General features: G+C 43.5%; 2 protein-coding genes across 13 annotated transcripts in view; both read left to right on the top strand.

Moving 5' to 3' along the window:
* celf1 (cugbp, Elav-like family member 1) overlaps positions 1–14,913 on the top strand; it is a 35,651-nt gene extending 20,738 nt beyond the window's left edge. For 2 of the 10 annotated variants that reach the window (XM_062549048.1, XM_062549042.1), the window contains 9 exons: positions 80–159; positions 450–611; positions 2,493–2,562; positions 4,925–5,047; positions 5,643–5,759; positions 6,533–6,724; positions 7,629–7,772; positions 8,241–8,411; positions 12,368–14,913. In XM_062549048.1, the coding sequence (XP_062405032.1) occupies positions 80–159; positions 450–611; positions 2,493–2,562; positions 4,925–5,047; positions 5,643–5,759; positions 6,533–6,724; positions 7,629–7,772; positions 8,241–8,368 (1,016 nt within the window). In that variant the 3' untranslated portion in view covers positions 8,369–8,411; positions 12,368–14,913. Of the gene's footprint in view, positions 1–79; positions 160–449; positions 612–2,492; positions 2,563–4,924; positions 5,048–5,642; positions 5,760–6,532; positions 6,725–7,628; positions 7,773–8,240; positions 8,412–8,791 lie in introns of all 10 variants that reach the window. The other 8 variants (XM_062549047.1, XM_062549046.1, XM_062549045.1 and 5 more) reach the window with 8 other exon arrangements.
* A 2,717-nt stretch (positions 14,914–17,630) lies between these two features.
* LOC134095474 (granule associated Rac and RHOG effector protein 1-like) overlaps positions 17,631–24,603 on the top strand; it is a 40,432-nt gene continuing 33,459 nt past the window's right edge. Inside the window, exon 1 of one of the 3 annotated variants that reach the window (XM_062549037.1) lies at positions 17,631–17,663. The gene's annotated coding sequence lies outside the window, so the exon portion shown is untranslated. Of the gene's footprint in view, positions 17,664–17,848; positions 18,001–19,698; positions 19,808–24,603 lie in introns of those variants that run through there. The other 2 variants (XM_062549036.1, XM_062549038.1) reach the window with 2 other exon arrangements.

The raw sequence follows: 24,603 nt of genomic DNA, 5'->3' as shown, positions 1-24,603 counted from the left end.
GTGTGAGGGGAATATAATGTAGAGGCTGTATTGTGCTGTCTCCACACACACACACTGACACATTGCTCACCTGTTGCAGGCTGTGCCTTCGTCACCTTCACGGCAAGACAGATGGCCCAGTCGGCCATCAAATCCATGCACCAGTCCCAAACCATGGAGGTAAAGACCCTCTCACTCTCTCACGATCACTAGCTTCTAGCTCCAGTTGGTATTTTTTTATAGGTTTTTGTTTTCTGTCCTTTTATGCCTTTCATCATTCTGTCTTTTTATTTTTCTCTCTCTTTTGTTCTTTCTGTCTGTACCCGATATGTCTGCTTGCATAACAAGTATGTTTTATGAAGTCCTGCAAAAGTGCCAGTGTGTGTGTGTGTGTGTGTGTGAGTGAGTGCGTGCGTGAGAGCTGGTCAGATGGTATTCCGTGTGTTTACATAAGCATTGTGCTTGTGCAGGGCTGCTCCTCCCCGATCGTGGTGAAGTTTGCCGACACGCAGAAGGATAAGGAGCAGAAGCGCATGGCGCAGCAGCTCCAGCAACAGATGCAGCAGCTCAATGCCGCCTCCATGTGGGGCAACCTGGCTGGACTCAACTCGCTGGGACCCCAGTACCTCGCAGTAAGTTCCCCTCACCCTGCCCCGTTCAATCGCTCACCCGCACACCAGGCCAGATGCACCTCGCTGTAAGTAATACACCCCCCCCCCCCCCATCACACATCACACACTCAGCATTACTCATAGACACCATCTTGAGTCTAAGGCCTGATTACCTTGAAGTAGACTCTCCACTCCCACTTACTGTACAATTGTTCAGTCATAAAATTCTTAGCAATTAACTAACTTCACTCCATGAAAAGGTAGTTGACCGCTTCCTGATGCGTACATCATATTTTGCAGACTGATGTCTGTCCATCTATCAATAAATCAATCAATAAATAAATAATAATAACAGCATAGCATCTTGTTTTTTTCTTTACTGATGTTTAGCAGTCAAAGTGACCTATTTGAAATGGCATTAGGCCCTGAACAGGAATCTTTGCCAGGCATTAGAATGTTTCCTCCTCGCTTATGCATCACGGTTTGCGTAGCATGGCATCTGAAATCGGTTCCTTTAGTAGGACATTAGGTGCCAGTGCTAGTGCACGGTGTCCCTCTGGTGAGACCCATCAGTGGTGTAAAACTGGATCATGGTGGCTCAGATGCAGTGTTTTCTGCTTCATGAAAAAGGCACACAAAAAAGCACATGGCCAGTAACCTACTTCAGTTATTTTTTTCTCCCATTTGCCAGTTGGCTCCTGGCTGCTAACATAAGCATGTGAGGATAGTTTGTGAGCGCTTGCCTGATATGCACGGTCGGGATGTGTTAGCCTGGCACATAGGGTTTGATCTCGGACCGCTGAAATGCCATAATGAGAAAATAGTGTGCTTGGTTCCTGCATGTGTAATATAATACCGACTGTATTTGTTTGCTTTTGGGCAAGTGGTCTTTGACAGTTGACAGGGTTACAATTGTTTGTCATCTGAGTCGCATGTGTTTGTGGCCAGTTCAAAGGGTCAGTGATAGGATCAGGATCTAAGCATGTTTGCAACAGAAGGGACTGTTTGTCTTGACATCGATCATTTGATGCTACACACAGTCAAACTACCGAAGCCCATATGATTGATACCCACTGCCCCCTCCTCCCCTCTGGCCTGTGTGTGTGCGCGTGTGTGTGTGTGTGTCTCTCTCTCTGTGTGTTGTGCAGCGTTACTCACTTTGCTGTGTTTTTGAAGTGTTTTATGCATGAGGGCTTCCATATCTCTGCTGCCCCATCCAAGCTCTCTCACATCAACAAAAATACAAAAATAAGCAAAATCTACCTTCTGAGATGCTTTCTGATTGGCTCGTTCTGGTGCCGATGTGAGTGACGGCTCTCTGCAGCCAGTGAGGAGCTGTCAACGTGCAGCCTTGATGCTGGGCCCGGTTTAAAGTGTTGTTAGTGCTGCTCCATGGGTGTGCTGTGGAAACTGTTCTTTTCTTTGAGTCTTTCACTTTCCCTCACAGTCCACCTCTCTTGAGTAGCTCTCATACTCGCCACCCCGAGTGCTCTCCAACACCAATAAAAACTCACCACAACGAGGCTCCACTTACTCCACCATCTTGTTTTCCTTACATAATTCTCACTGAGTGTCTTTTTTCCTCCACCCTCTTTAGTTCTGTGTGTGATTCTTCCTCTGTTCCAACTTTGTCTCCCTTTTTCTCCCTCCCTCTATTTCCCTCCCTCTCTCCTGCTCTCTGTCTTTCTTTCTTTCTTTCTTTCTTTCTTTCTTTCTCTCTCTCTCTCTCAATCTTTCTCTCTTGTCTTTTTCTCTCTATCTGTCTCTTTATGTTCCTCTTCTGTCTCTTTCTTTCTTTCTTTCTTTCTTTCTTTCTTTCTTTCTTTCTCTCTTTCTTTCCAGTTATCACAATCCTGGCAGCAGTTCTGACCTCTGTGTTCTCTGTTTTGGTGTAATGTCTAGCTTTATTTGCAGCTCCTGCAGCAGTCTGCCTCCTCTGGGAATGCACTCAACAACCTGCACCCCATGTCAGGTAAGGCCTGCTCCTGGCCCTGCTCCCCCCACCCCCCACCCCCCACCACCACCCCCCATGCGCTCTTCTGCTCCGCCTGTCTCTACCGTCTGTTTTCTTTTATTGCTATTGTTCAGTTTATCTTTTGGTCTCCTCTTTCTGTTTTGTTCTTGTTTTTTTTCTCTCTGCTGCTGTCTTCTTGATCTCTCTATCTGTCTCTTTCCAGATCTGTTTTTCTTTTATAGATCTTTTTATCTACACCCTCCCTCTCTGTTTTTGCCTCTCCGAGTGTCTGTGTCTGTCTCTCTTCCTGGCTTTAGCCCGCTAGTCAGTCAAACAATGGAATGTCTGATTAATTCAGGGTTGCCTCTGAGAGACCCATGCCAATGTTGAACTCATTCATTTGGCATGTCTGTGACTGTGTGTGTGTGTGTGTGTGTGTGTGTGTGCGTGTGTGTGTTGTGACTCTCACGCATGTGCCTGTCTACTATTAGTGAGCTATGTCAGCTGTTCGCTCAGCTGTACTGGCTGTGTTGCTGCTCAGTTGTCCTGGTCAAGTGTTCACCATATATTCTCCCTGTGTGGAGCCCTTTTCAAAGTAACAGCATTTTTTGTGAGGGAGTACTTGCACCATTTCAGGCGTGCACTTGTATTACAAATGCCCTGTAATATTAAAGGTACACTATGTGAGATTTTCATCTTCAAGGAACACTGTACCCTTTTTTCATATTACACTTCGTTATTCCCTTAACTAAGACAAGTTGATACATAGGTATGCATCAACTCATATTAGTTAAGGGAATGACGTAGTTTAATATGAAAAAAGGGTGGCGCGTTCCTTTTAATATAACCTTTACAAACCCAATTTGATGGTAAATGATGGAATACCAGCCATGCAGCTTCAAGAACGGCGGCCCAACAAATGTTGTGAGAATCGTGAAGCATTACCTTGTCAGTAGATATAGCTCTTTGGAGATAGTTTTAGCTTGTTGTCAATTCTTCACCTCCACAACAAAAGCATTTTCTTTGTATAGAGGGGACAAGTTGCAAGAAGTTTGCTATTTACAACAGCAGAATAAAACATAGATATATCATGAACTTGTTAACATGTAATTTTCTCCCAATATAATGTGAAATGGTATCATTCATTCAGGTGTATCAAGGCTGTTGTAAACTGTGCCTTGATATCCTTAGTTTATGAAGTGGGGTGTATTTTCATTTTCATTTTCATTGACAAGAGAAGGTACAGACACACCATTGAAATAGGCAAGGTCCACTGCTCAACCTTCTCACTAGTGGGGCTGGATTGTTCTTTTAAAATCTTTTGTTTTTATTGCATGCCCACCCCAGTCACGCTCCAAATGAAGTAAATTAAGTGAAGAATATTGATCTTGGCGATTTAGTGTTGAATCACCCCCTTTATACGGTCGATAAAATGTAAATTCAGTACGCTACAATTTAACACCAAATGACACCATAATATGCCTTGGGGTGGAACATTCTTGATTGCTTGTCCTGAAGGCCCTGAAGGATCCCGTTGGTTTTGTCCCTCCAGGAGTTTGTGGCTCGACATCCCTCTTTGCAATTTATAGCCTCTGTCAGTCCAGTGTCCAGCATCCCTTTTCCTGAACGGAGACGGAGAGTGTTCTGTTTGGCACCCAGTTTCCACCTTAAAGTTCTGGGTTTACTGGTATATCATTAAGGAGTACTGCTGCAGTAGTACCAAAACAAGAACATACACATGCCCTGTTTGCAGGAGATGTAGTATTGTTGTCATGTAGAGTTGTCATGTTCTTTGAACGTCTGGGCTGAAGTTTTTTTTTCCGCAAGGGCACCCTATTCAGCTGGCGAAGGACACAGGTTTTATCCCAGGATGTATATTCTTTTGAGTTTCAGTCTGATAAAACTCTAAAGCACAGTACAAGGGATTCCGATTGGTTACACGGCAGACTTGGTGCTTTGGTCGGAATTTTAATCAGGGTGTTGTTCCATTGGAACACTGTGGCATTTAGAGGTAAAAATTGGCAGATTGAAATTCCAGTCTTGTCTGAGGCACGTATTGTTGAATTATGTACGCTTTCCGATGCCCCAGTCCTCCAGTTGTCCTGTATTTAACCCCGCTCACATTTTATTTCATTTTTGTCTCCTTCACTGTGTTCCTCGCACCCGCTGTCTCCTCCCATTTGTCTCCAATCCATCCACCCGTTTGAGCACTCTCCCTTTCTGTGTCTTTTCGCTTGTCTTCTCTCTCACCCTGTTCTCCCCTTGTGTTCCCTCTCGTGTCTTCCGTCTCGGTCATTCCCTCCTTCCTCTCTCTGTTTTGTCCTTCCCTGCGCTCCCCCCCCCCCCCCCCCCCCCTCCCCTGCCACATGTCTCTGCTCAGGTCTGAGTGCCATGCAGAACCTGGCAGCGCTGGCAGCAGCAGCGAGTGGCACACAGGCCACGCCCACAGGAAGCAGTGCGCTGACCACGTCCAGCAGTCCCCTCAGTGTGCTCACCAGCTCAGGTACAACCCCCCCCCCCCCCCCAAATTCCTCATCCCACTCTACCTGCTCTACCAACCCTAGCAGCCTCACTCCCCACTGGTACCCGCCAAATCTCCTTCAGTCACTCCATCCTACTCTAGCGCTGCTCTCACTGCCCTTACCTACACAGGTGTGCTAGTTATCCACCTTCCTTCATCCTCACCTGTTCAGGTAACCCCCCCCTCCCCCCCCTCCCCCCCTCACCTTAGTCCAACTCCTATTGTTGCTCAGATATGTTAGGTACCAACCCTCCTCACTAGGTCAGGTATGCAGGATAGTAATTCTTTAGTGTATCAACTGCTGAGATAAGTAGGACAGAAAAGCTTCATTTTGCTCACCTGCTCCAGTATTCTCGATGCCAGTTCTTAAATGAGCTCACCTCGCTATCTGTTACCCTTGCGACTGTTCCACCTGCTTGTGTCTGCATGCTACCACCCCTCCTCCTCTGGCATGGATGTCATCGTGGACTGAATGTTTCTGAGGCATGCAACATGAAGATGTCTGAATGAGATGCACAAGAGATTGATCCACCATCTCTCTCTCTCCCCATCTCTCTCTCTCTGCCCCCCCCCCCAGCGGGTTCTTCCCCCACCTCCAGTACTAACTCTTCTGTGAATCCCATGGCTTCTCTCGGAGCCCTGCAGTCTTTGGCCGCAGGTGCTGGGGCTGGCCTTAACATGGGCTCTCTTGCAGGTGAGCACACACACACACACACACACACACACACACACACACACACACACACACACACACAGAAAGACAAACAAGCAAACAGAGACATCTGTAACATGAGTGCAAATGATTTTCAACAGAGTATGCCCTAGAGAGTTGGGTCGGGGCGGGTAGACACAGCCAAACAGGTGGGAGTTTCATTTTAAAGCTGCAGAAGGGGGATGGTGCCTGGGTAGCGGGTGCTGATGGGATTTTGTGCGTGGACTGTAGTGGGCATAGTTGATGTAGATGGTGGTGCGGCAGAAGGGGGCTAAGGAGCAGAGTTAAGAGAAGTATGGGAATGGTGTATCTTTTTTCTTTCCTTCTGTTCTCTCTCTTAAGGCCTGTTCACATCAAGAACAATCACTATAAAGATATGCCAATTATTCATATTAGCTAAATCAATACTTTTTTTGGACGTTATCGGTATAGTTACTGCTCTTGGTGTGAACGGCCCTTTTAATGTCATTTTGGTCTTGGGTTGGAATCCGGTCTTGTATACTCAGCATTGTCAGCTCATGTAGTTTTGCTATGCCAATACTTAATTTGGGTGACATTGGGTGTCTGGTGTATGTGGATATGATCAAGAAGAGTGAGCACATATTCTCTCCATGTATTAATATTAATATTTATTTTAATAATTAATATTTTAATAAATAAAAATGGATATGGAAGGATTACATACACCCCAATGTAAGGTGTTTGATTGGGCTGTAGACACCCCCACATGACTGACATACCGTCCCCCTCCTCAGCAGGCATGGCAGCGCTGAACGGTGGTCTGGGCAGCGGAGGTCTGTCCAACGGCTCGGCCAGCACCATGGAGGCCCTGACCCAGGCAGCCTACTCAGGCATCCAGCAGTACGCGGCCGCCGCCCTGCCCAGCCTCTACAACCAGAGCCTGCTCTCACAGCAGAGCATGGGTGCTGCCGGCAGCCAGAAGGAAGGCAAGTCCCATCTGGGGCTCACCAGAGGGTGGGACGGAGCTGGGGAGGGTGGGTAGGAGACTTGCATGGGTTGAGTGTATATGTGTGTCTCTGTGCATCTGTGTGTCTCTGTGCATCTGTGTGTCTATGGTGGATGTTGTAAGTGTCAGGGCCTACCATGAGGTGGACAGGAGGGGAGGGTAAAGTGAGAGTCGTGTTTTGTAGGAAAGCTAACATACTGGTGGTGTTTGCAATTTTTTTAGTTTTTATGGTAATTTGGAGGGGAAGGAAAATGTATTTGACTTTATTGTTTTAGGAAGTGGTGTTTGTCAGAGGAGTGATGGTAGTTAGATATTATATTGTGCAGCATTTCAAAGTAAGCAGTTTGTGCATGCTCCTCTGTTGCACAGAATAGCGGAGTTATACAGTAATTGTTTATACAACTGAAGGATGATAGTGAAATATAAAAGATAAAGAATGTCATCAGATTCAGGCATGTTATGAAATGTTTTCCATGGCGGTAAATCTGTAGGATAGGACTAGGATAGCATATTAGCCAATGCATTATGACCCTCTGTTAAGGATTCTGTCTTGTTTTAAATCTGCTGCAACAGCAAGCGGCAATCAGAGCACCGGTAAGAGACCCATCCTGGCTTCCTGAAATGTTCATTTCTATAGCACTGTTTTTCCAACCTATTTCCATAAGATAAAAGGAGATCCGTTGAGAAGGTTCTTCTTTTTCTTCAGAACCAAACCCTTCCTTAGGGGGGTCTAGGTGGAACTCTTAAGTGTTCTAGATTGCATTCTTAGCGTTCTAGATGTTTTATTAGCGGTTAGTACCAATTATGTGGGTATAATCTAACATCAATGTCACTGCGTCCAGATGCATAACCTTTTCTCCTCCTCTTCCTTCATCTTGCTGAAGGTCCAGAAGGAGCCAACCTGTTCATCTACCACCTGCCCCAGGAATTTGGCGACCAGGATCTCCTCCAGATGTTCATGCCCTTTGGAAACGTCATCTCGGCCAAGGTCTTCATCGACAAACAGACCAACCTCAGCAAGTGTTTCGGTAAGTCGAGCCAGCACAGGTACAGAAATGCCTTGCAGCTTGGCTCTGCTCTGTCCAGATGGTCTGAGATTACCCACAATCCTGCTGTGTGGATCCAGAGTGCACACCGCAAAGCGCTGCACTGCCAGAGTGTCCTGTAGTGGGGTGTGTGTGTGTGGGTGTGTGGGTGTGTGGGTGTGTGGGTGTGTGGTACTGGATGTGTGCATGTTCCCTCCCATGTTCTGTGGTGAGGTTCTCCAGTGTGATGGTAGTGTGTGTGTTGTATGATTTGTGTTTGACAGGTGTGTGTGTGTGTGTGTGTGTGTGTGTGTGTGGAGTACTGGATGCGTGCATGTTCCTCCCATGTTATGTGGTGATGATGGCATGTGAGTTGTATGATTTGTCTTTGACAGGTTTGTGTATCTGTGTGTCCCCTTGTGTGAGCACCTACGTCAGATATTAACATGCTTTCGCTCGTTTCCACCGCAGGCTTCGTGAGTTATGACAATCCCGTGTCGTCACAGGCGGCCATCCAGTCCATGAACGGCTTTCAGATTGGCATGAAGCGGCTTAAGGTCCAGCTCAAGCGATCCAAAAACGACAGCAAGCCATACTGAGCTTTGCCCTCTATTGGACTTGGTTAGGAAATGTTGTTTTCTGGTAAGTGGAGTGTGGAAAAAAAACTAAGAGTTAGAAAAAGAAAGATCCCACCCCTTCCCCCCTTCCTTTCCTCCTTCACCCAACCACCCCCTGCTTCTCCTCTTCCTCCTCCCCACTCCCTTGTTTACGCGCGGCACTGGACCTCCAGCTCTTGGGGAACTCTTCTCTTGTCCCACCTCCCCCCCCATTCTTTAACCCAAACAGACGGAGAACAGCACACTCAGACACACAAATAACAAACAAACAAACAAACTAACTAAAATAATTCTGAGAAATGGCTTCTTCCTTACATTCTTTATTGCGCCTTTCAGTTTTCTGTATTGTATTTATAACATGGCTGTATTTTATTTTGTGTTTTTTGTTTTTTTTTTCTATCTAAGCTTTGGTGCCATATTACAAGTTTGCTGTGTAACCGTTTGGAGTCCGAAGAAAAGGATGTTGCACGATGAAATGCCAGTGGCCAAAACAAATTTTCCCTGCTGAAATTGCCCCCCCCCTTCCCCACCCTTCACCCTTCCAAACCCGATGTGAATCCTAATATCTCCCCCACACCAGTCTCTGAACTATTATACGCAACCCCTCCCACCCCAAATCCTCTGTCTGCCAGCCAAAGCTGCTCTTGTAGTGAGACCAGGGAGTCCTGCGTCATCACTGAGGTTATGTCACATGTTGATCACTGTTCATTATCCAGTCTCACTGAAGCCTTTTCTTTCACTTTTCATTTTGTTTTTGTTGGGGGTTTTTTTTGGGGGGGGAGGGGGTTGTGGGTAGAATTACTGCAAGGTCTGTTAGTGTTGTTTTGAAGACATTTAAGAAAATATGTATATTTATTTATTTATTTATTTATTTGTTTTTTTTTCTGCCTTCTTTTTATAACAAGAACACTTGAAGTCATTTACAAATCCAGATCCAAGTTTTGGTTATCACTTGTTATGAAACCTTTTTATGTGAAGAACACTGACAGTATTGCTTGCGGTCAAGATGCAATATGCGGCATAACGTAAACCTAGCTGGTCCTAAGACCATAACTGCCATTGTGGCTAATTTTAAAATGGAGTATTTCAAAATGTACATAGGTACCAACTCGCACACACATCATCACTTACTGTTCAATACATTGGGACCCCATTGGGACGGAGAGAACAGATAATGTATATAAACTATTACTATTCTAATTATGATCATTATTGGTTATTGTTATTGACTTCTCTTTTAAAGTACTACCCTGTCCTCATGCACTGGCAGTAGCGACGTCTCTTTCATTGCTGCTGTGCACCGTTGCCCATGTCTGATGCTGCTTTGGACAAAAAAAGAAGATTCTAGAACGAAGCCAGGCAGATCTCTGGTGTTGGCTGTATAGACTGAACTCTAACATTTTTACTTTTACATTCAAAACACTCGCTCAAACATTCCTCACCCTGTTAAGTAAAAAAAAAAAAAAAGCAAAAAAAAAGACCTTCAACCACCATCTTCTAAGACTATGGTCCTCTTGCAGTCCATTTGTTTTAACCTTCACTAGTAGCACCAGATCAAGCTGTCCACGCTCCTAGCAATAAAGACATCCAGGAAAGGATGCTTACAAGTGTTCCCTAAAAGGGAGGAGTATAGGGTACTCGGACGCAAGAAGGTTCATACCGAAAGAACAAATCACCTTGCTGCATAATTGATCCCTTAGATAGCTTATTGATCCATTTTTGTTTTCCTCACATTTTGAGGGTTTTGTTTGTTTTGTTTGTTTTGATCCTTTTGGTACTTCAGTAATAGGTCATTCACAGCAAGAGCAGTTGGCTCCGCCTCTGCCTGGCATCACCAGAAAAAAAATCACATCTGCCAACACGTCCACACATATATTGCTAATCTCAGTTTGGCATTTCTGATTGGTTCGGAATGGTCTGGAGTATCTTTTCATTGGTCAATTCTGTCAATTAAATGTTCTCATAAACAGCAGTAATCACCAGAGCTCTTAGACTGTCATAGTCAGGAGAGGAGTCTTTTTATAAAACTGGTCTAGAAACAGTTGTCCAGATGATGTATATTACTAAACTATTATGCCTTTTCTATTTTTATAGAGGTTTTATACTTCTCCTGATTACCAGGGTTATTTATTGCCTAAATTATTTATCTGCATTCAGAAAGCAGTTGTTTGAAAAGTCATTAAAACTTCAACAGTATTTTGTAGAATTCAAATGTGACATTTTGTGATGACATTCACAGATTATGTTCAGACTTGTTTAAGCCCTTTTATTTCGCAGAGTGGTGCGTATACTGTATTCATTTTTATTTTGGTTCAGTGAGTGAACAGAAATGCCCCCCACCCCCCCTCCCTAGTTCAGACCTGAGCTCTCTTCGTACCCTTGCCCCCTACATCCCCTCCACCTCCCACCCGCTCCCCCACCCCTACACTACCTCCTCCAAGCTGTCAGTGCTTGGGAGGTTACATGCCCAAGCTGCCTCCCCACCCACGCCTCTCAAGCCCACCTGTGCCTGTGTGAAAGCACCTTAATAAGATCCACTGCAAGAGACAGAAGGAGAATCAGGAAAACCAAACATGTTTCAGTTCAGGGTAATGGCCTGAATTGTGGCACAATTCAAAGATTTGAATTTTGTGGGAGAACAGATGGACATGTTTCTGTCTTTTCTTCAAGGAATGACTACTAGTAATAATATTCACCACCCTTTGTCTTTGTTGAAAATAAATTTAAACTTTAGGAGCAGGACAAAGTACAGAGTCATGTCGAATACGCGGAGCTGGAAATTATAGAGAGCTGTCCTGCAGCCAAAAGCAGTGGAGGACATAGTGCCAAACTCGGTCAAAAATGCTCTTCTGTTTACCACATGAAAGGGGCTATTCATATAGACTTATACATATATAAATATATAGTCTTAATTAAAAGTCGTGTAACTTGAGATGTACTTGTGAACATTTGAGATTTACGTCAGGTTTAGAGCTTATTTATTTATTTATTACACTGGAGTGTGTGTTTTGTCTTTCTCTCTTTCTCGTCTGTTTTGTGGTTCTGAGATTGAAAGACGACGTGCTTTGCTAAGAAGAAACAGTGCCCCAGTGTTTTTTTTTTGTGTGTGTGTGACGCTACCTGTAATGGTAGTATTGGGGAGGAAATAAGACTCTACCCCAGTTTCCTACAATTGTAATCTTTGTGGCGTGTACGTGTTTGTGTATTGCTATATCCTCATGGAGAAGTCCCATACAATTCAAAATTTCAAGCACAAAAAAATCCCCAAAGCTAAGGATATTTCAGCTGCAACTGAAAACGGTTGTCGTCATGGCGACAGACTTCTGGCAGACTATCGAAGCACAACATGTTCCTCTTGCTGCTGCTGCTGCTGCTGTTCTGTGGGTCGCTGTCCTACTGGCTGATATCCTGAATCCTCAGTTTGATATTTTTAGCAATCAGTGAAGTTGGGGAGTATGAATTATTATGATTATTATTTTGATTATTATTAGTCATTTCTTTTTCGGAGATTTGGTTTAACTAGCTGTAATTGTACCTGTGCCCCAAATTGGGTATGTTTGTAGCGCAGCCTTGTTCTGTGTGGTGTACAGCTCTGTGTGGTGTTCACTGTGGGCACATAGTCTTGTGTTTTGTCTCAGTGGTGTCGTGTGCTGTACATTCTCATCTTAACTGTTCGTCGGCATGTTGCTAGTGTCGTCACCCTCCCACCCGACCCCACCCCACCCCCCCCATCCCCCCATCCCCCCATCCCTGTGACCCCCTACCCCACCCTCTCTCTTCTCCTTTGCCCCATGTTGCATTCAATGTTAAGTGTTTTAGGTGATGTGTGTATGTGTTTCCCCCCCTTCCCCTTCTTACCCCCATTCTGCAAAGATAATCGTTTCTGATTTTCTTTTTTTCTCTGTCTCCCTCTTTCCTCTTTTCTGTTGTGGCTTTAACCTCAGTTTGTTCTCCCTGTGTTTCTTTTTGTTTTTATTCTAGATCTCTCCGTGCCCGTCTGTTCATCGCTTGCCTAGCATGTCGATGTGACGTCAAAAGTTCATCGTCCAGTCCGTTGTCCTCTGCGCTTCTCTGACGCTTGAAATTTCACCTTTGACCCCTTTTTTGTTTAACTTTTGACGCTTATTAATTATAATAGTTTTTTGTTTGTGGATTTTGTGTGTTCATCTATGTTGTTGTTTGTGCTGCCAAGGTGCATTAGAAAGACTGCTAACTCTATTAAAAAGTGTATAAAGTTACATGAGTATTGTTACGAGCAAAAAAAAAAGAATATCTATTTTTCTAGAACTTCCGAACATAACCACTAAATTTTGCAAAAGCGTTTTATTTTCATTTTGTCACTTTGAATTGCCTTTTTTGCTTCCATTTTCTTTCCTTTTAGTCCTCATTTCCAAGCAGTCTTTCCAGTGCCCTGTTTTTTAGTTTCTGTGGTGTCTAAAAGCAGCCAATCAATTTATAGAATCACCTTTGTGTGCGTGTGTTTTGTATGGGTGTGTTTTTTCCTCTATCTCTCGTTTGTTCTCAAAGAAAAAAAGTTTTTAGGATGTCTTTTGGTCACATTTTGCTGATTCTGAGGGTGATGTTGTAATTTTGTGCTAGGTTAGTTGGCATGGTGTACTTTGGGAGTTTCCTATTAACAAGAGTGGGATCTACACTACACACGTGAATTTGCCTTTCTTCTTTCCTTTCGTGTGTCGAGCCATCACAGGCACATAATGTTCTTCATTTCCTCCCGTGTGAAGCTCAGCATTAGTTTGAATTAAAGCACAGAACACAGCAGAGTTTTGGGTTCTTTGTCACTGTTAGCGGAGTATATACGGTATATCTAGCATGCATGTTTTTTTTTTTTTTCCGTAACTGCACTGAAAACCTCAGTATAATGTGATTTTAGTTTATATCTTTTTTTTTTCTCCCAAAATCGAAACAAATAAACTAGTGCCAAAAGTTTTGCACGTTCCTGTCGGTCACATATTTCCTCTGTCGTCACCTGAGAAGCTCCACCAGGCGAGAGATTACAGTGAGTTTTACTGATGTGACCGATCTAAACAGGCAGGCAATTCACCCTGCGTGTGCGCGTGTGTGCCTGGGTGTGTGTGTGTGTGTGTGTGTGTGTGTGTGTGTGTGTGTGAGAGTGTGTGTTTAGACTCTTGTCCAACTCTCACCCAAAACCACCACCAACCGCATAGAGAGGAGTGTGTTTTTAGTTTTGTTTTGTGCTGTGACTATTGAAGTGAAGTATTTGTATCCTTATTAAGGTGTGTTCATATTTTTTTTCTTTTCTCTAAAAGATGTGCCTGTGGAGTCTCTCGACCAAAACACACTACTAATAATAGAACCATTTCACCAACGCACGTCCTTACAACATGTCTGCAACCAGTTTACAATTTACTTTCCCAGGATTCACTTGATGGCCTTCTATATTACCGATATGAGATTTCAGTTTAGTTCAGTTCAGATGTATGTATCAGGTTTTTTTCAATTGAGACTAAAATCATGTCATGACTGGTTTAACTGCCACCTTTTAAAAAGAAAAAGAAAAAAAAAGTCATGCTATTTGCAGAAATCAGCCAATCACGCAAGTCAAGTCTCCAACCTCCCAGTAGCGTTAAGACATTCCCATGTCCCTTTTAGTATTCAGTGGTCTAGTGTCCGTATCCAGGGTTGACACTGATGCAGTTGTCATCTCAATGCGAGCATTCGCAGCATTACATCACCGCTCATTGACAATTCCACAGCCACTCTTTATTTTAATCATTATTATTTTTTGTTTGCTTCTATCCATGTCATTTCATGACTGTTGTGTTTTGAAACTGGCATATTTTGTTTCTTTCTCTTTCTCCTTTTTCTTTTGGACATCCCACAACTCAACAAACCTTCTCATTTGGGATAGATGTGTAAGACTCGAGTTGCACGTGTAACAGTGATGGCAAACATTTGTTGTACTGATAATTGGATTTTAGATCTTTTCAGTTTATTTTCAGGTTTTCCTGATGCTTTTTCTGACTATAAATAACCTGTGGGATTTTTTTATCATTACTATTACTGGTACAAAGTGATTGTATTTAACGCTAGAATTTGTACAGTTTTTGCCTTTTCTACTAGGACAATGTTTCAAAATGTGAAATTTAAATTCAGTTTAGTGAAGCCATGTAGATCTTGCCACCATGACCAAACTTACGTCTGTACCATAGATAAGCAAAAAGCTTTACTTAAAAAAAACAAATATCAAATTCTGTTAAATTCAATTACAATCTGGTGTCTTTGTTGTTTTTAAGTTGTGTGATTTTGATGTGACAAATAGAGAAGAATGAATTCATTAGTTGGCCAACAAAACCATTTGCTTTTTAATGTTTTCTGTTGAGACTTTTTTTATTTTGAATGGGATGAGACAGTTATCAAGATTTCACATGGATGTCTCCACAGGAATACAGCTGAGTGCACACCCAACAAAGCAGTACTTTTGTAAACCAAGTGTGTGATTCCTTTTTGGTCAGTTTGTTTATGTACTATTAAACTGTTTGAGAAAATCCACAATGGCTGTCACTCAGAATTTTTCCTCCAGAATCACACAAAATAATTTTGCGAGCAAGTCAGTGATGTAAAATCTAGCCCGCATTTCGTTTATTTGAAGCCGTGGGCCCAAATGTGATTTTTAGAGGTTTCACGATGTGTAGTAGGACCGAGGCCATTACATCAACCAACTGGTGTAATGAGGCCAACAGGTGATGGCAAAATGCCTTTGCTTGTGAAGGTTTAGCAGAGCGCCCTCTGCTGTGTGTAATTTTAGACCAAAAGCAAAAACATTTGACACTTTTATGAGTCATCACTGGGAATTTGAAAGGGAACTGGGGAAGTGTAGGAGGAGGGAAAAGAAAGAAAGAGAATCCTCAGGAAGTAGTGGAGTCAGTCATATTGACTGCGTGCTAAATGTTGAAATTACAATATGGAAAAACACTTGGAATTCAAAGTACATGGCAAACCATGCATCAGACCATACATTTTCATTTGAATGTCTCAGTCTTGGAAAAAAAGGGCAGGGCCCTAGAGAGATAGAATGTAAGATATGGTCAAGTTCAGGATGTTTGAGATCGTTGGCAAATATATACTAGATTCATATGCAAGTCGCAAGACTGCATGGGTTCTGTAACCTCTGAATCCAGTCTGCAACTATGCTGCCATCTAGTGTTTTGTCTCTCTTTTTGTAAGGTGGCTATACACTAATGTATACTATAACTAGTCTTCGCATAATTCCAAAATACAGAGATAATTATGTCTATAATATAAGTAAGTACACAGACGACCCATGTACTACTGACCAATAACGTTCATTATTATTATTATTATTATTATTATTATTATTACGTCTTTACAGAGTGATCTCTCCCATGCGGTTTTGAGATTTGATTTCCAAAGGTAGACTGGTCAGTTTCTATCCTGTAGGCCTTCTGCCCCGTCTTCAGCGGTTCTTTGTGGATCTACAGCATAGATGTCAGATCGAATTCAGTAACAGAACCAGATTTTGAATCTGTCAGAATATACCTGGCATGCATGCTACTAAACAATGCTGAGGAAATGTTCTTATTACAAAATAAACTATTAAAAAATGTTACGTTAAAACACATATGATCCCAAATATAAACTCAGTGTCTGACAAGATCCCTAACTGCTCTCCCTGTTTAAGATTGTGCCCCTGAGAAACACTTCATCACATTTGAAAACCAATCAGCCACATTATCTTGAAGGGGACATACCTGACCTAATATTAACCTCAAGGATGTGCCCGAGGAAATGTTACAAAAGTATACTGATAATCAATTATTGAGTGACAGGTTGTGTAGGAGTAGGAGAAGCTGAACACACCTTCCACAATCACTTCAGAATGGTATCAGTTTATCATGTTCATGGAATATGCACATAAGGTGGCAACAGAAAATGATGCCTACTTTCAGAATGTGACTGCTCAGACCTTTTCCTTTGTAAACATAAACATAAAGTCTACACATACTCAAGTGCAGTGAAGATTCCTGATGCTTACTGGAATATATTAAACTGGTTTCTACAGCAGGATAACAGCACAGCTGCCTTGTGGTCATGCTGTGCTGAGACATTTTCAGGTAATAATGACACTGATATTTCAGACACTAATATTTCCTAACAGCACAACCCTGAATGTGATTGATTGTTATGCATGTGGTTCTAGTCACCACCATACCACACCATGGTCATCGGTAAAATTCTCAGCACCTTCATACCTTCATTCACACTTTGGGTGCCCAGCACAAGATTGTTTGTCCCTATATTTAGACCACTACTGCCACACCCTTGCTAATGGAGAGTAGGCCTACTCCCAAAGCCTTCTTGTCTAGGTGATGACCTGTGGACCTGATAGCATGGTAGAGTTTGCTTTCCATGTAACAACCTCAGTGAAATACTCTTGAAGGCTGTTCTGTTGGTAATGGGTTTTGCCCACAAAGGCTGACTTGTTAGTAACTGTTAGTAACTGTTAGTAACAGTAAATTGGTTTGGGTTTTGAGTGGCTGCTGTATGAAATCTCATACAGCAATACACATTTAACATCTCTATTATCAGACCTTGCACCGTTGTCTGAACTTGGCAAATCACTTTAGTTCACATCCTCTGTGAGTAGTCATAGTTTGGTTAATTGGCGTAGGCCTAGGACTAAAAGTTCTCACTTCCATTGTGACAATGTGCAGGGGGAAAGAGAGAAAGAAAAAGAGAAAGGCCTAGCACTATATGGGGTGCATTTGTGAACTGCCACACAGAGCGCTCCCAGCACACTTAACCATTTGTACATTTGGAGTGTGAATGGATTCATGTGTGTTTATCCAGAGTGTGGCAGATTGGATTTACCAATGATCAATAGCCTCTCTGCAAGATTGTCCAATTAAACTATAGTGCAAATTCACTATCCCACATGCACGTGTAAAATCAAAATAATATCCCACTTTTCTATTATGATTACAGAAGCAACCATTTCTAAACTCTGAACTAAAGAATTAACAATGGCTTTATGAATGATTCTATTGAATATTTCATATATGGAGGCAACCGTTTATGTAGGCAACACATTTTAACAAAACAGTATTACATTAGTTTTTATTACATGCACACGCACGGGGATGGTTGTCAGTAGGCCTCTTTGTATGCAAGCCTTGCAAACCTAATTGAGGCTTTTATTTTGACGTCCTTTGAGAATATTATGACCCGGAGAAACTTTGTTATTGTTGCTTGTGCCAGAGGGGTGGATACATAGCTGGTAAGATATGCGATTATCAACTGTATTTAAAGGTGCATTGTGCATACAAATATCGCTTAACATGTTTACATCTTACAGTTCGTACAAATCGGTGTATTTTACAACGATATTGTGATTGCTTAACCCTGTGAGTGAACGGTGCATTATTTAAAACCGTGTCGCAAGAAAACTAGCTAAATGCTAGCAAGCTAATATTGGTTATTTTAGCAAACTAGCTAGCTAGCTCTGCACCTATCGAAGATTAGCTAGTTTTTCAACTGGTGCAGTTCATTCCATTGCATTCGCTTGCTTGCTGCTAACGTTAGTGGACAACGCTCTGAACACAGAGCTCGACAGCGTGAGTACATCCATCAGATTTCTGTCTTTTAGGTCGTGATGAGACACATCATTGACACTTTGCCTCGAGTGGTTTATTTGATATATGCTCTGTTGCATTTTTACAATGTCACACTTTTAACGTTATCTGAGGGAGCTAGCGGTAGGACGAGCAAGCTAACAAATCTAGCTATCATCAAACTGTCTGGCTCTGACTGAAATTCGACGCCTTTAGTAAATTTCTAGGAATTTGTAATATTAGCTCGCAAACTGGCGAACCTCGGAGGTTAACGACGAAAACCACTTGGCTAGCCGTGACGGCAAGCTCGCTGCAGCACAGTATGGTTTGTAGCTGACAATTAATTTTCTCATTAGATAACGTTATGTGGTTGACATTATGCGAGGGATCTGTCAACCTGTTGTGTATTTAGCCAATTTTATATCAATGTTGCCGTAGAATGAGGATAAGTCTACAGGGACATATCAGAACTGTTGCGTCGCTCAAGTTGAGCTTTAGCTGGAAGCAGATTTGTATTTAGGGCGTTAAAAGGCCGTATTAATAGCTTGCAACAAAGTGTCCCTTGGTGTCGCCTGCGCGTGAGTTTCGATGAAACTGGCTGACTGCGCTTGTGAGAATTCCAATGCACGTTCCAGTGCTATGTAGGCTATCAACACATTTCTAGTTTGGCTGTGGATTTGTAATGTTGTTATTATACGTTGTTTTATGTCCTTATACCGCCGGCAAGCCTGACGGAATGGATAGGATAGAGAAGCGGTACGTGGCTTATATTGCCTCGTATCCACAAGGGTAACCGTAGAACTGTTTCATACACCTTGTTACGACTAGTGTCAGACGTTTTGCGGTTTCTCTGCACGAATTTCTATGCTAAATGTAATTAAACATAACGGATATGCAAAGAAAGTATTTTATGATCGATGTTTAGCTGTCTAGTCGTCATAAGTATTGAAGTATTCAGTCTTTCTAAGAACAATTTGTGATTTTTGGGAGTGTTGAGAGCTTCCCAACTAGCTGTCAAAGCCAGCCTGAAATTCCAGACTCCTGGCTGTGTTAGGATTTCTAACTTCGTTTCGACACTGTAATGTTTGTTTTCTTGCCATATATGTGTTACTTTAGCAAACAATGCATTCGTTTAATGTAACCTCTATTGTCTATTTGTATAGTAGCGTCAGCCTACACCTTCCGGACATTCACTGTTTTCATGTTGAACACCTAAGCGTGTATAAAGTCTTTGTTTGCCACTGCGTGATATCGTGTCTCTCATCGGTTATTTCCTTTATTGGCCTGAGTTTATAAACATAGTCATGGCGCTGCTAGGGGTTAGAATGAGGCTGTGTGAGCGGGTTCTGCTCAGGCATGTAGTAAATGGAGCCCCACTGGTATTGACACATCAATAATGTGATCTCTCAAATGGTCTCATAGCTACAACCTAACTGTCATTCTGGTTTGTTGCTGCAGTTGGCAGGGCATGGACTCTTGCCTAATGACTACATCACAAAAGCAGATATTTATATATAACTATCCTTCTGCCAAGCAAAAGTTTCTGGAGCACGGAAACAGTCAGTATTGGTGTGTGTGTGTGAAGACTTTTCTGCAGCTAGGACCTGCCTCTCAGAGGTCATGTGGAATGTATTTCCTGTTTGGGTCTGGTCACGTTGGGGAACGACAGGAAAACAGGACTGGGTTTCACAGCACTTCTCTCGCGCACTCATTTGTCTGTGTGAAGTTGGGACGTTTTCTTTCTCCCCAGAAGATGCTCTCTGCAGTATTTTGATCCTGGGGCAGTGAGGCGGACTCTGTCTTTCTGTGGGTATGTAGCGCATTGTTTCAAATGGTTGACCCTGATCATTACTGTGGCAAAAACATCAGGGGGAGGCTGTCTCGTTGGTATAACCCATTCTGGTTGCATGGATTGTGGCTGTCTGAAGTGCATGCAGAGAGATAGGCCAGTGAGTTAATCATCAGGCTTTATTTCATAATCCACTTGTGCGTTTTTATCTCATTAGTTGACAGTCAGCATGTGACTGTGTATGTAGTGTACATCCTTTGCAGTCAAGATCTGAATGGCAGATTTTTCCAATTATTTTTGCATTAGTGAAGGGAAAAAAAGTGTAGGATAGCTGTGCATTTTATTATCTTCTATGGCTGGCAGTTATAGGCTGATATCTGAGTTTTCAACATAAATAATATTCTGACACATTTAAGTGCATTAATCACAACTGAACTAAGATTAATCTGAATCTGTCTTCAGATGCACTTCCCTCATGTCTGGGAAGGCCTTCGTGTGGGCTACTTTGTATGAGCTGCAGCAGTGCCTGGGACTGCTCCTCCAGTCTGCTCTGCTGATCGAAACAGCAGCTCAGCCTATTTTTTTATTTTATTATTATTTTTTTCTTCTTTGCACATCAGCCTCTCCAGAAGAGTCCTTTCACTGACTGATGAGTCACTGATTTTGCTACTCAGCACTGTTGCTATGGAAATAAATGCGTCGCTCTGCAAAAATCTGCAGCGCCGTGCCGTGCGCTCACCCTGGCCTAGCTGAAGGCATCTGTGAGACCGCTGGTTACACTGCTACAGCGTGGGACGGATTTCACCTGAGATGATCTGAGACGAGGCGCTAAAATAGGCTACTAGAATTAAATCGCTCTGATTTGTGTGTTTGTGTGGTCCGATTGTTTGCCTGCCGGTTACGTAATGAGATGCTGAATAGTCATGATTGCCCTATACAGTGTCTGTAGCGGCAGTCGGGATCTCGTCTTGGTTCCGTTCGCTCAGCATGCAGATATATCTCCATTCACTCATAAACCAGCACAAGTGGGTGTGTTTTATGCAGTCGCTCTGTGTGGCATCTCTGAGGCTCAGCTGGTTTTCAATATCTCTCTGGCTTTCCTATTTCCTGCCCCTTTGTCACTTGTCATGTGTCTGGTATTTGTGCCAGTTGTGTTGGTAAGCGCTGCACTGCTGGATCCTGGGCTACTGGACAGGATGGGGAGGCGGGAGGGTGGTAGTAGTATTGTTGGTGTGTGTGGTGTGTGTGTGTGTGTGTGTGTGTGTGTGTACGTGTGTGTGTGTGTTGGGGGTTGGCTGTACGCTTTAACAAAGCCCTTCAGTGTTGCTGATGGTGTGTTGTTGTGAGTATGCGGCGCTCTCTCTGCCTCCCAGCACAGTTTAGAATGTCACAATGGAATCTTTCATGATGTGGATTGGGAGGGGGGGGGGGCAGTGGATGGGGTGTGGGGTGGTTGTGGTGCCATAACAAAGGCCAGATTAGGAGTTCTGACTCTAGTGTTTCATGGGTGTGTGTGTTCTTCTGCATGCCGTCTAGAGTGGATTTTGGGTCGAGTCGGGGGTGGGGGTTGCTCTCTTTGTCCTGCTGTGGGTCAGTTGGGTACCTGATAGGTGGATGAGAGGGGGTGGTGGACCTGTCAGTTTGAGTCCTTAGGTTCCACATTTGTCACTCACCACGGAATGATGTCATAGGAAAAACAGGTGTTTCTAGACAGAGTCTCCCATGTACAGAGACCGTAGGCTAGACTCTGCACATTGTTTTGCAAGCATAGGAAATGGGGGCCTTGGCTCATGGAAAAATATATGTTGTATTTGAGCAACGTTGCACAGTCTCCACATTCCCCTCTCATGAGGTGTCTGTCTGGCACCTGTTACCTCATTTTTTTTTTTTTTTTTTTTTTGCACGTTTCGTGCGTTCAGCCTCACCTGGTTCTCACCTGGCCCGGGTACAGCCCCTCAGGAGATAGCTAGCCTCAGTGACCCTTGCCGTCATGCCTAAGAGGGACTTGCCTCTCAGATTCTATCTCATGCTCAGCTTTGATTTGTTCAGCCCAGTTCAGCACTGCGTGGTTGACTGAGAGGAGGCGTATGGGGGTTTCTCATCTGGAACCTGAAATGGGAACTGCCCTCGCACTGTAGTCGTGTTGTGCAGCTGCAGCGTGATTCATTGTGGGAGACTATGTGAGCCACCCACTGCTTTGAGGTTATTCCTGTTCTTCTTCTGAATTCAGCAGACAAGACTTTGACAGACCGCAGGAAAGAGATGCTTGGAAGGGTGTTGTTAATTATGAATAACGGTACGCACAAACAAGTGTGCATCACATTTAGAAATATTAGATCTGAAGGGAGGGACAGGCTAATTCCTGAGGAAAGGTCTTAGGGGTGTTTTAGGAGAATTTATGCCCTTAGCTAGCCTGGCTAGTGCCACCACTTCTCAATGAGACATGGTCTGGAAACCAAACGTTAATTTTCTTGTACTTGAAAAAAATGCCCAGATCCGTTGCATGCATCTGTGCATAGCTCATCATCGTCTTGCTTTCCCCCCTGTTCTGTGATTGGTCCCCTTTCTGAGGCAAAAATTAGGGCGGTAGTTTCCAGGCTGCCTTAGCAGTGTGAATCAAATTGCACGCAATGCAGCATGGTAACACCCAGGCAAGCCCTTAGCACTCAGAAGTAATCTTTTCACTTTACAGGAGGCAAGGGTGTTCCTGTGACTGTGCTCTCATGCTAGGGCTCTGGGGCCCTGCACTGTTGCTTGGATTTCACCGCACCGTCTCCCCGGGGTATGTCTGAGAGTGAGAGGATGGATTCAGATGCATGAGAGGGCCACATGAGGCGGGTTCTGCTAAGGGTGTTGTTTTACTTTTTGGGACTATTTGTAGACCGTGATGTGGACAGACTCTTAGAGAGAGAGAGAAAGAAAAAAAAAACGTCCACACTACCACGTTTAAATAACATCTATCCTCATGCCTTTTAAATAAAGGCACAGGCTAGTTAAATGACTTGTACAGTGTCATGTGTTGACCCATTTAATGCATTGATTAGCCCACTTTGTTAGTGGTGCTGACATATTTAAACTAAGGCGCGGTCGGCGATCATACGTGATTTCAAGCCCTTTTGACATTTTTTTTTGCCACTTTCAATGAACGCCTCCTCACGATCTGCTAGCAGCACATTCGAAAACGGAATCGGCAATAATGTAGTTGCAGCCTTAGACAGCGATGCTACCGCTGCTACTCCACCACCCAGCTATTTTAGTTCGGTTTAATTTAGTTTGGTTTAATTTAGTTTGGTTGACAGCACATTGATCATGTTGGTTGGATTAAGCCTACAGGACTTAATGGAAAGGATGTGCCAGTAATAGTACCATAAGACAATGACCAGTGTCATGAAAGGTGTATGCGTCTGTCATTAGCTGAGATTATCTATTAGCAGAGACTGTCTAATGAGGAGGTGCAGCACTGAAAGAATCTCCCATAGAAATGTATGTATGTTGTAAGTACATCAAGCCAATTGTGTGTTGTGATTTCGCAGTTGGAGCGATGTTGATGTTGTGAAGCCCTGCTCACACGCAATTCTGCCCAAAATAGATACCCAAAATGTGCCCAAAATGTGTTGCATTGTGGCTGCCAAGTGGAGGGACTTTGCTAGATAGTAGTGAATGGTGACCAGGGAGGGGGATTTTCCTTCAAGTCACCATTTGCACAGCTTGCTGACTGTAATTCCACTAACATAGATGGGAAAAGATGAGTGAAAACACTGTGCTGCTGCTGATGCCTTTGTGTAGCTGTTTGTCTTTACATGAGCTGTTGGATCAGACAGTGAGTATGTTGGAGTTGGTGGTTTGGCATTGTGTGTCGTGGACTGAAACTGGCTTTCATTTGCTCCCATATGTTCAGCTCCTAAATCTGTAGGTTCACATCAGGCCAAACCTCCCAAACTTGCTGACCTGCTCTGTGGTGGGAGGCAAAATGGCTTCTGAGGAGAAGCGGGATCAGCATGTGTGTTGATGATTTCTTTTTTTTTTTCTATTTGAAGCTCAAGAAACTGGCGGCCTTCAAAGTGAAACAGTGCAGTTTTGTTTGCAGAAAAATGGAGCTTTGGGGGAAGCCTTGATTCAGCAGTGGGAAGATGCAGTGGGAAACCGAGCATGCTGGGAAGGCAGCATGCTGCTTGGTTGCCTCGGAAACCTGCTTTGGCTTCTATTTTTGTGCTTTCTGAGGTTCCCAAGAGAAACATGGGCAGCATCGCCCCCCTTGTCAGTCATCATTTGCGGCCGTCATCTTCTATGCCATGTTGGACTGTCAGCTCTTTCTCAGCTCCGACTAATACAGTAATCGTTATATCAATGGACAGATCATGGGTCCCAGCAGTTAAAACATGAAAATCATCACTTAATTTGCTTTGCTGCTAGAGTGTTTCAGCAGCTCAGCCACAGCGTCCGTTTTCCATAATCAAGTCTTTTAACGAGTAGAGTTTAATGAAACAGTTTGGCATTTGCGCTTTGGACTTGATTGAATAGTTGACGACCCAAAATGTCAGTTGTCATTTCATGTTCATGTCTTGGCCTCTGGTCCCATTGCAGTTCCATATCCTGTTCAGGCAGGGGGTTGGGGAAGTATGGGGGGTGGACATTCTTACTTTTGTCCACGCTAAAAATAAGTCAATGGCTGGCCGGGTAGGAAACCTGTGACCCAAGCACATACTCTGGAGGGGGAATATTTCCGTCTTCAAAGCTTCCCTGCCAATACAGAGAGGACGTCCAAAGCCCCTCATATTTTACCCGTGACATCAGCGCACTTTAATGGCCTAGAAGAG

This window comes from Sardina pilchardus, chromosome 11, assembly GCF_963854185.1.
Source record: "Sardina pilchardus chromosome 11, fSarPil1.1, whole genome shotgun sequence".
In the NCBI taxonomy this organism is placed as follows: Eukaryota; Metazoa; Chordata; class Actinopteri; order Clupeiformes; family Clupeidae; genus Sardina; species Sardina pilchardus.
This window is presented reverse-complemented; position numbering and strand designations above follow the sequence as displayed.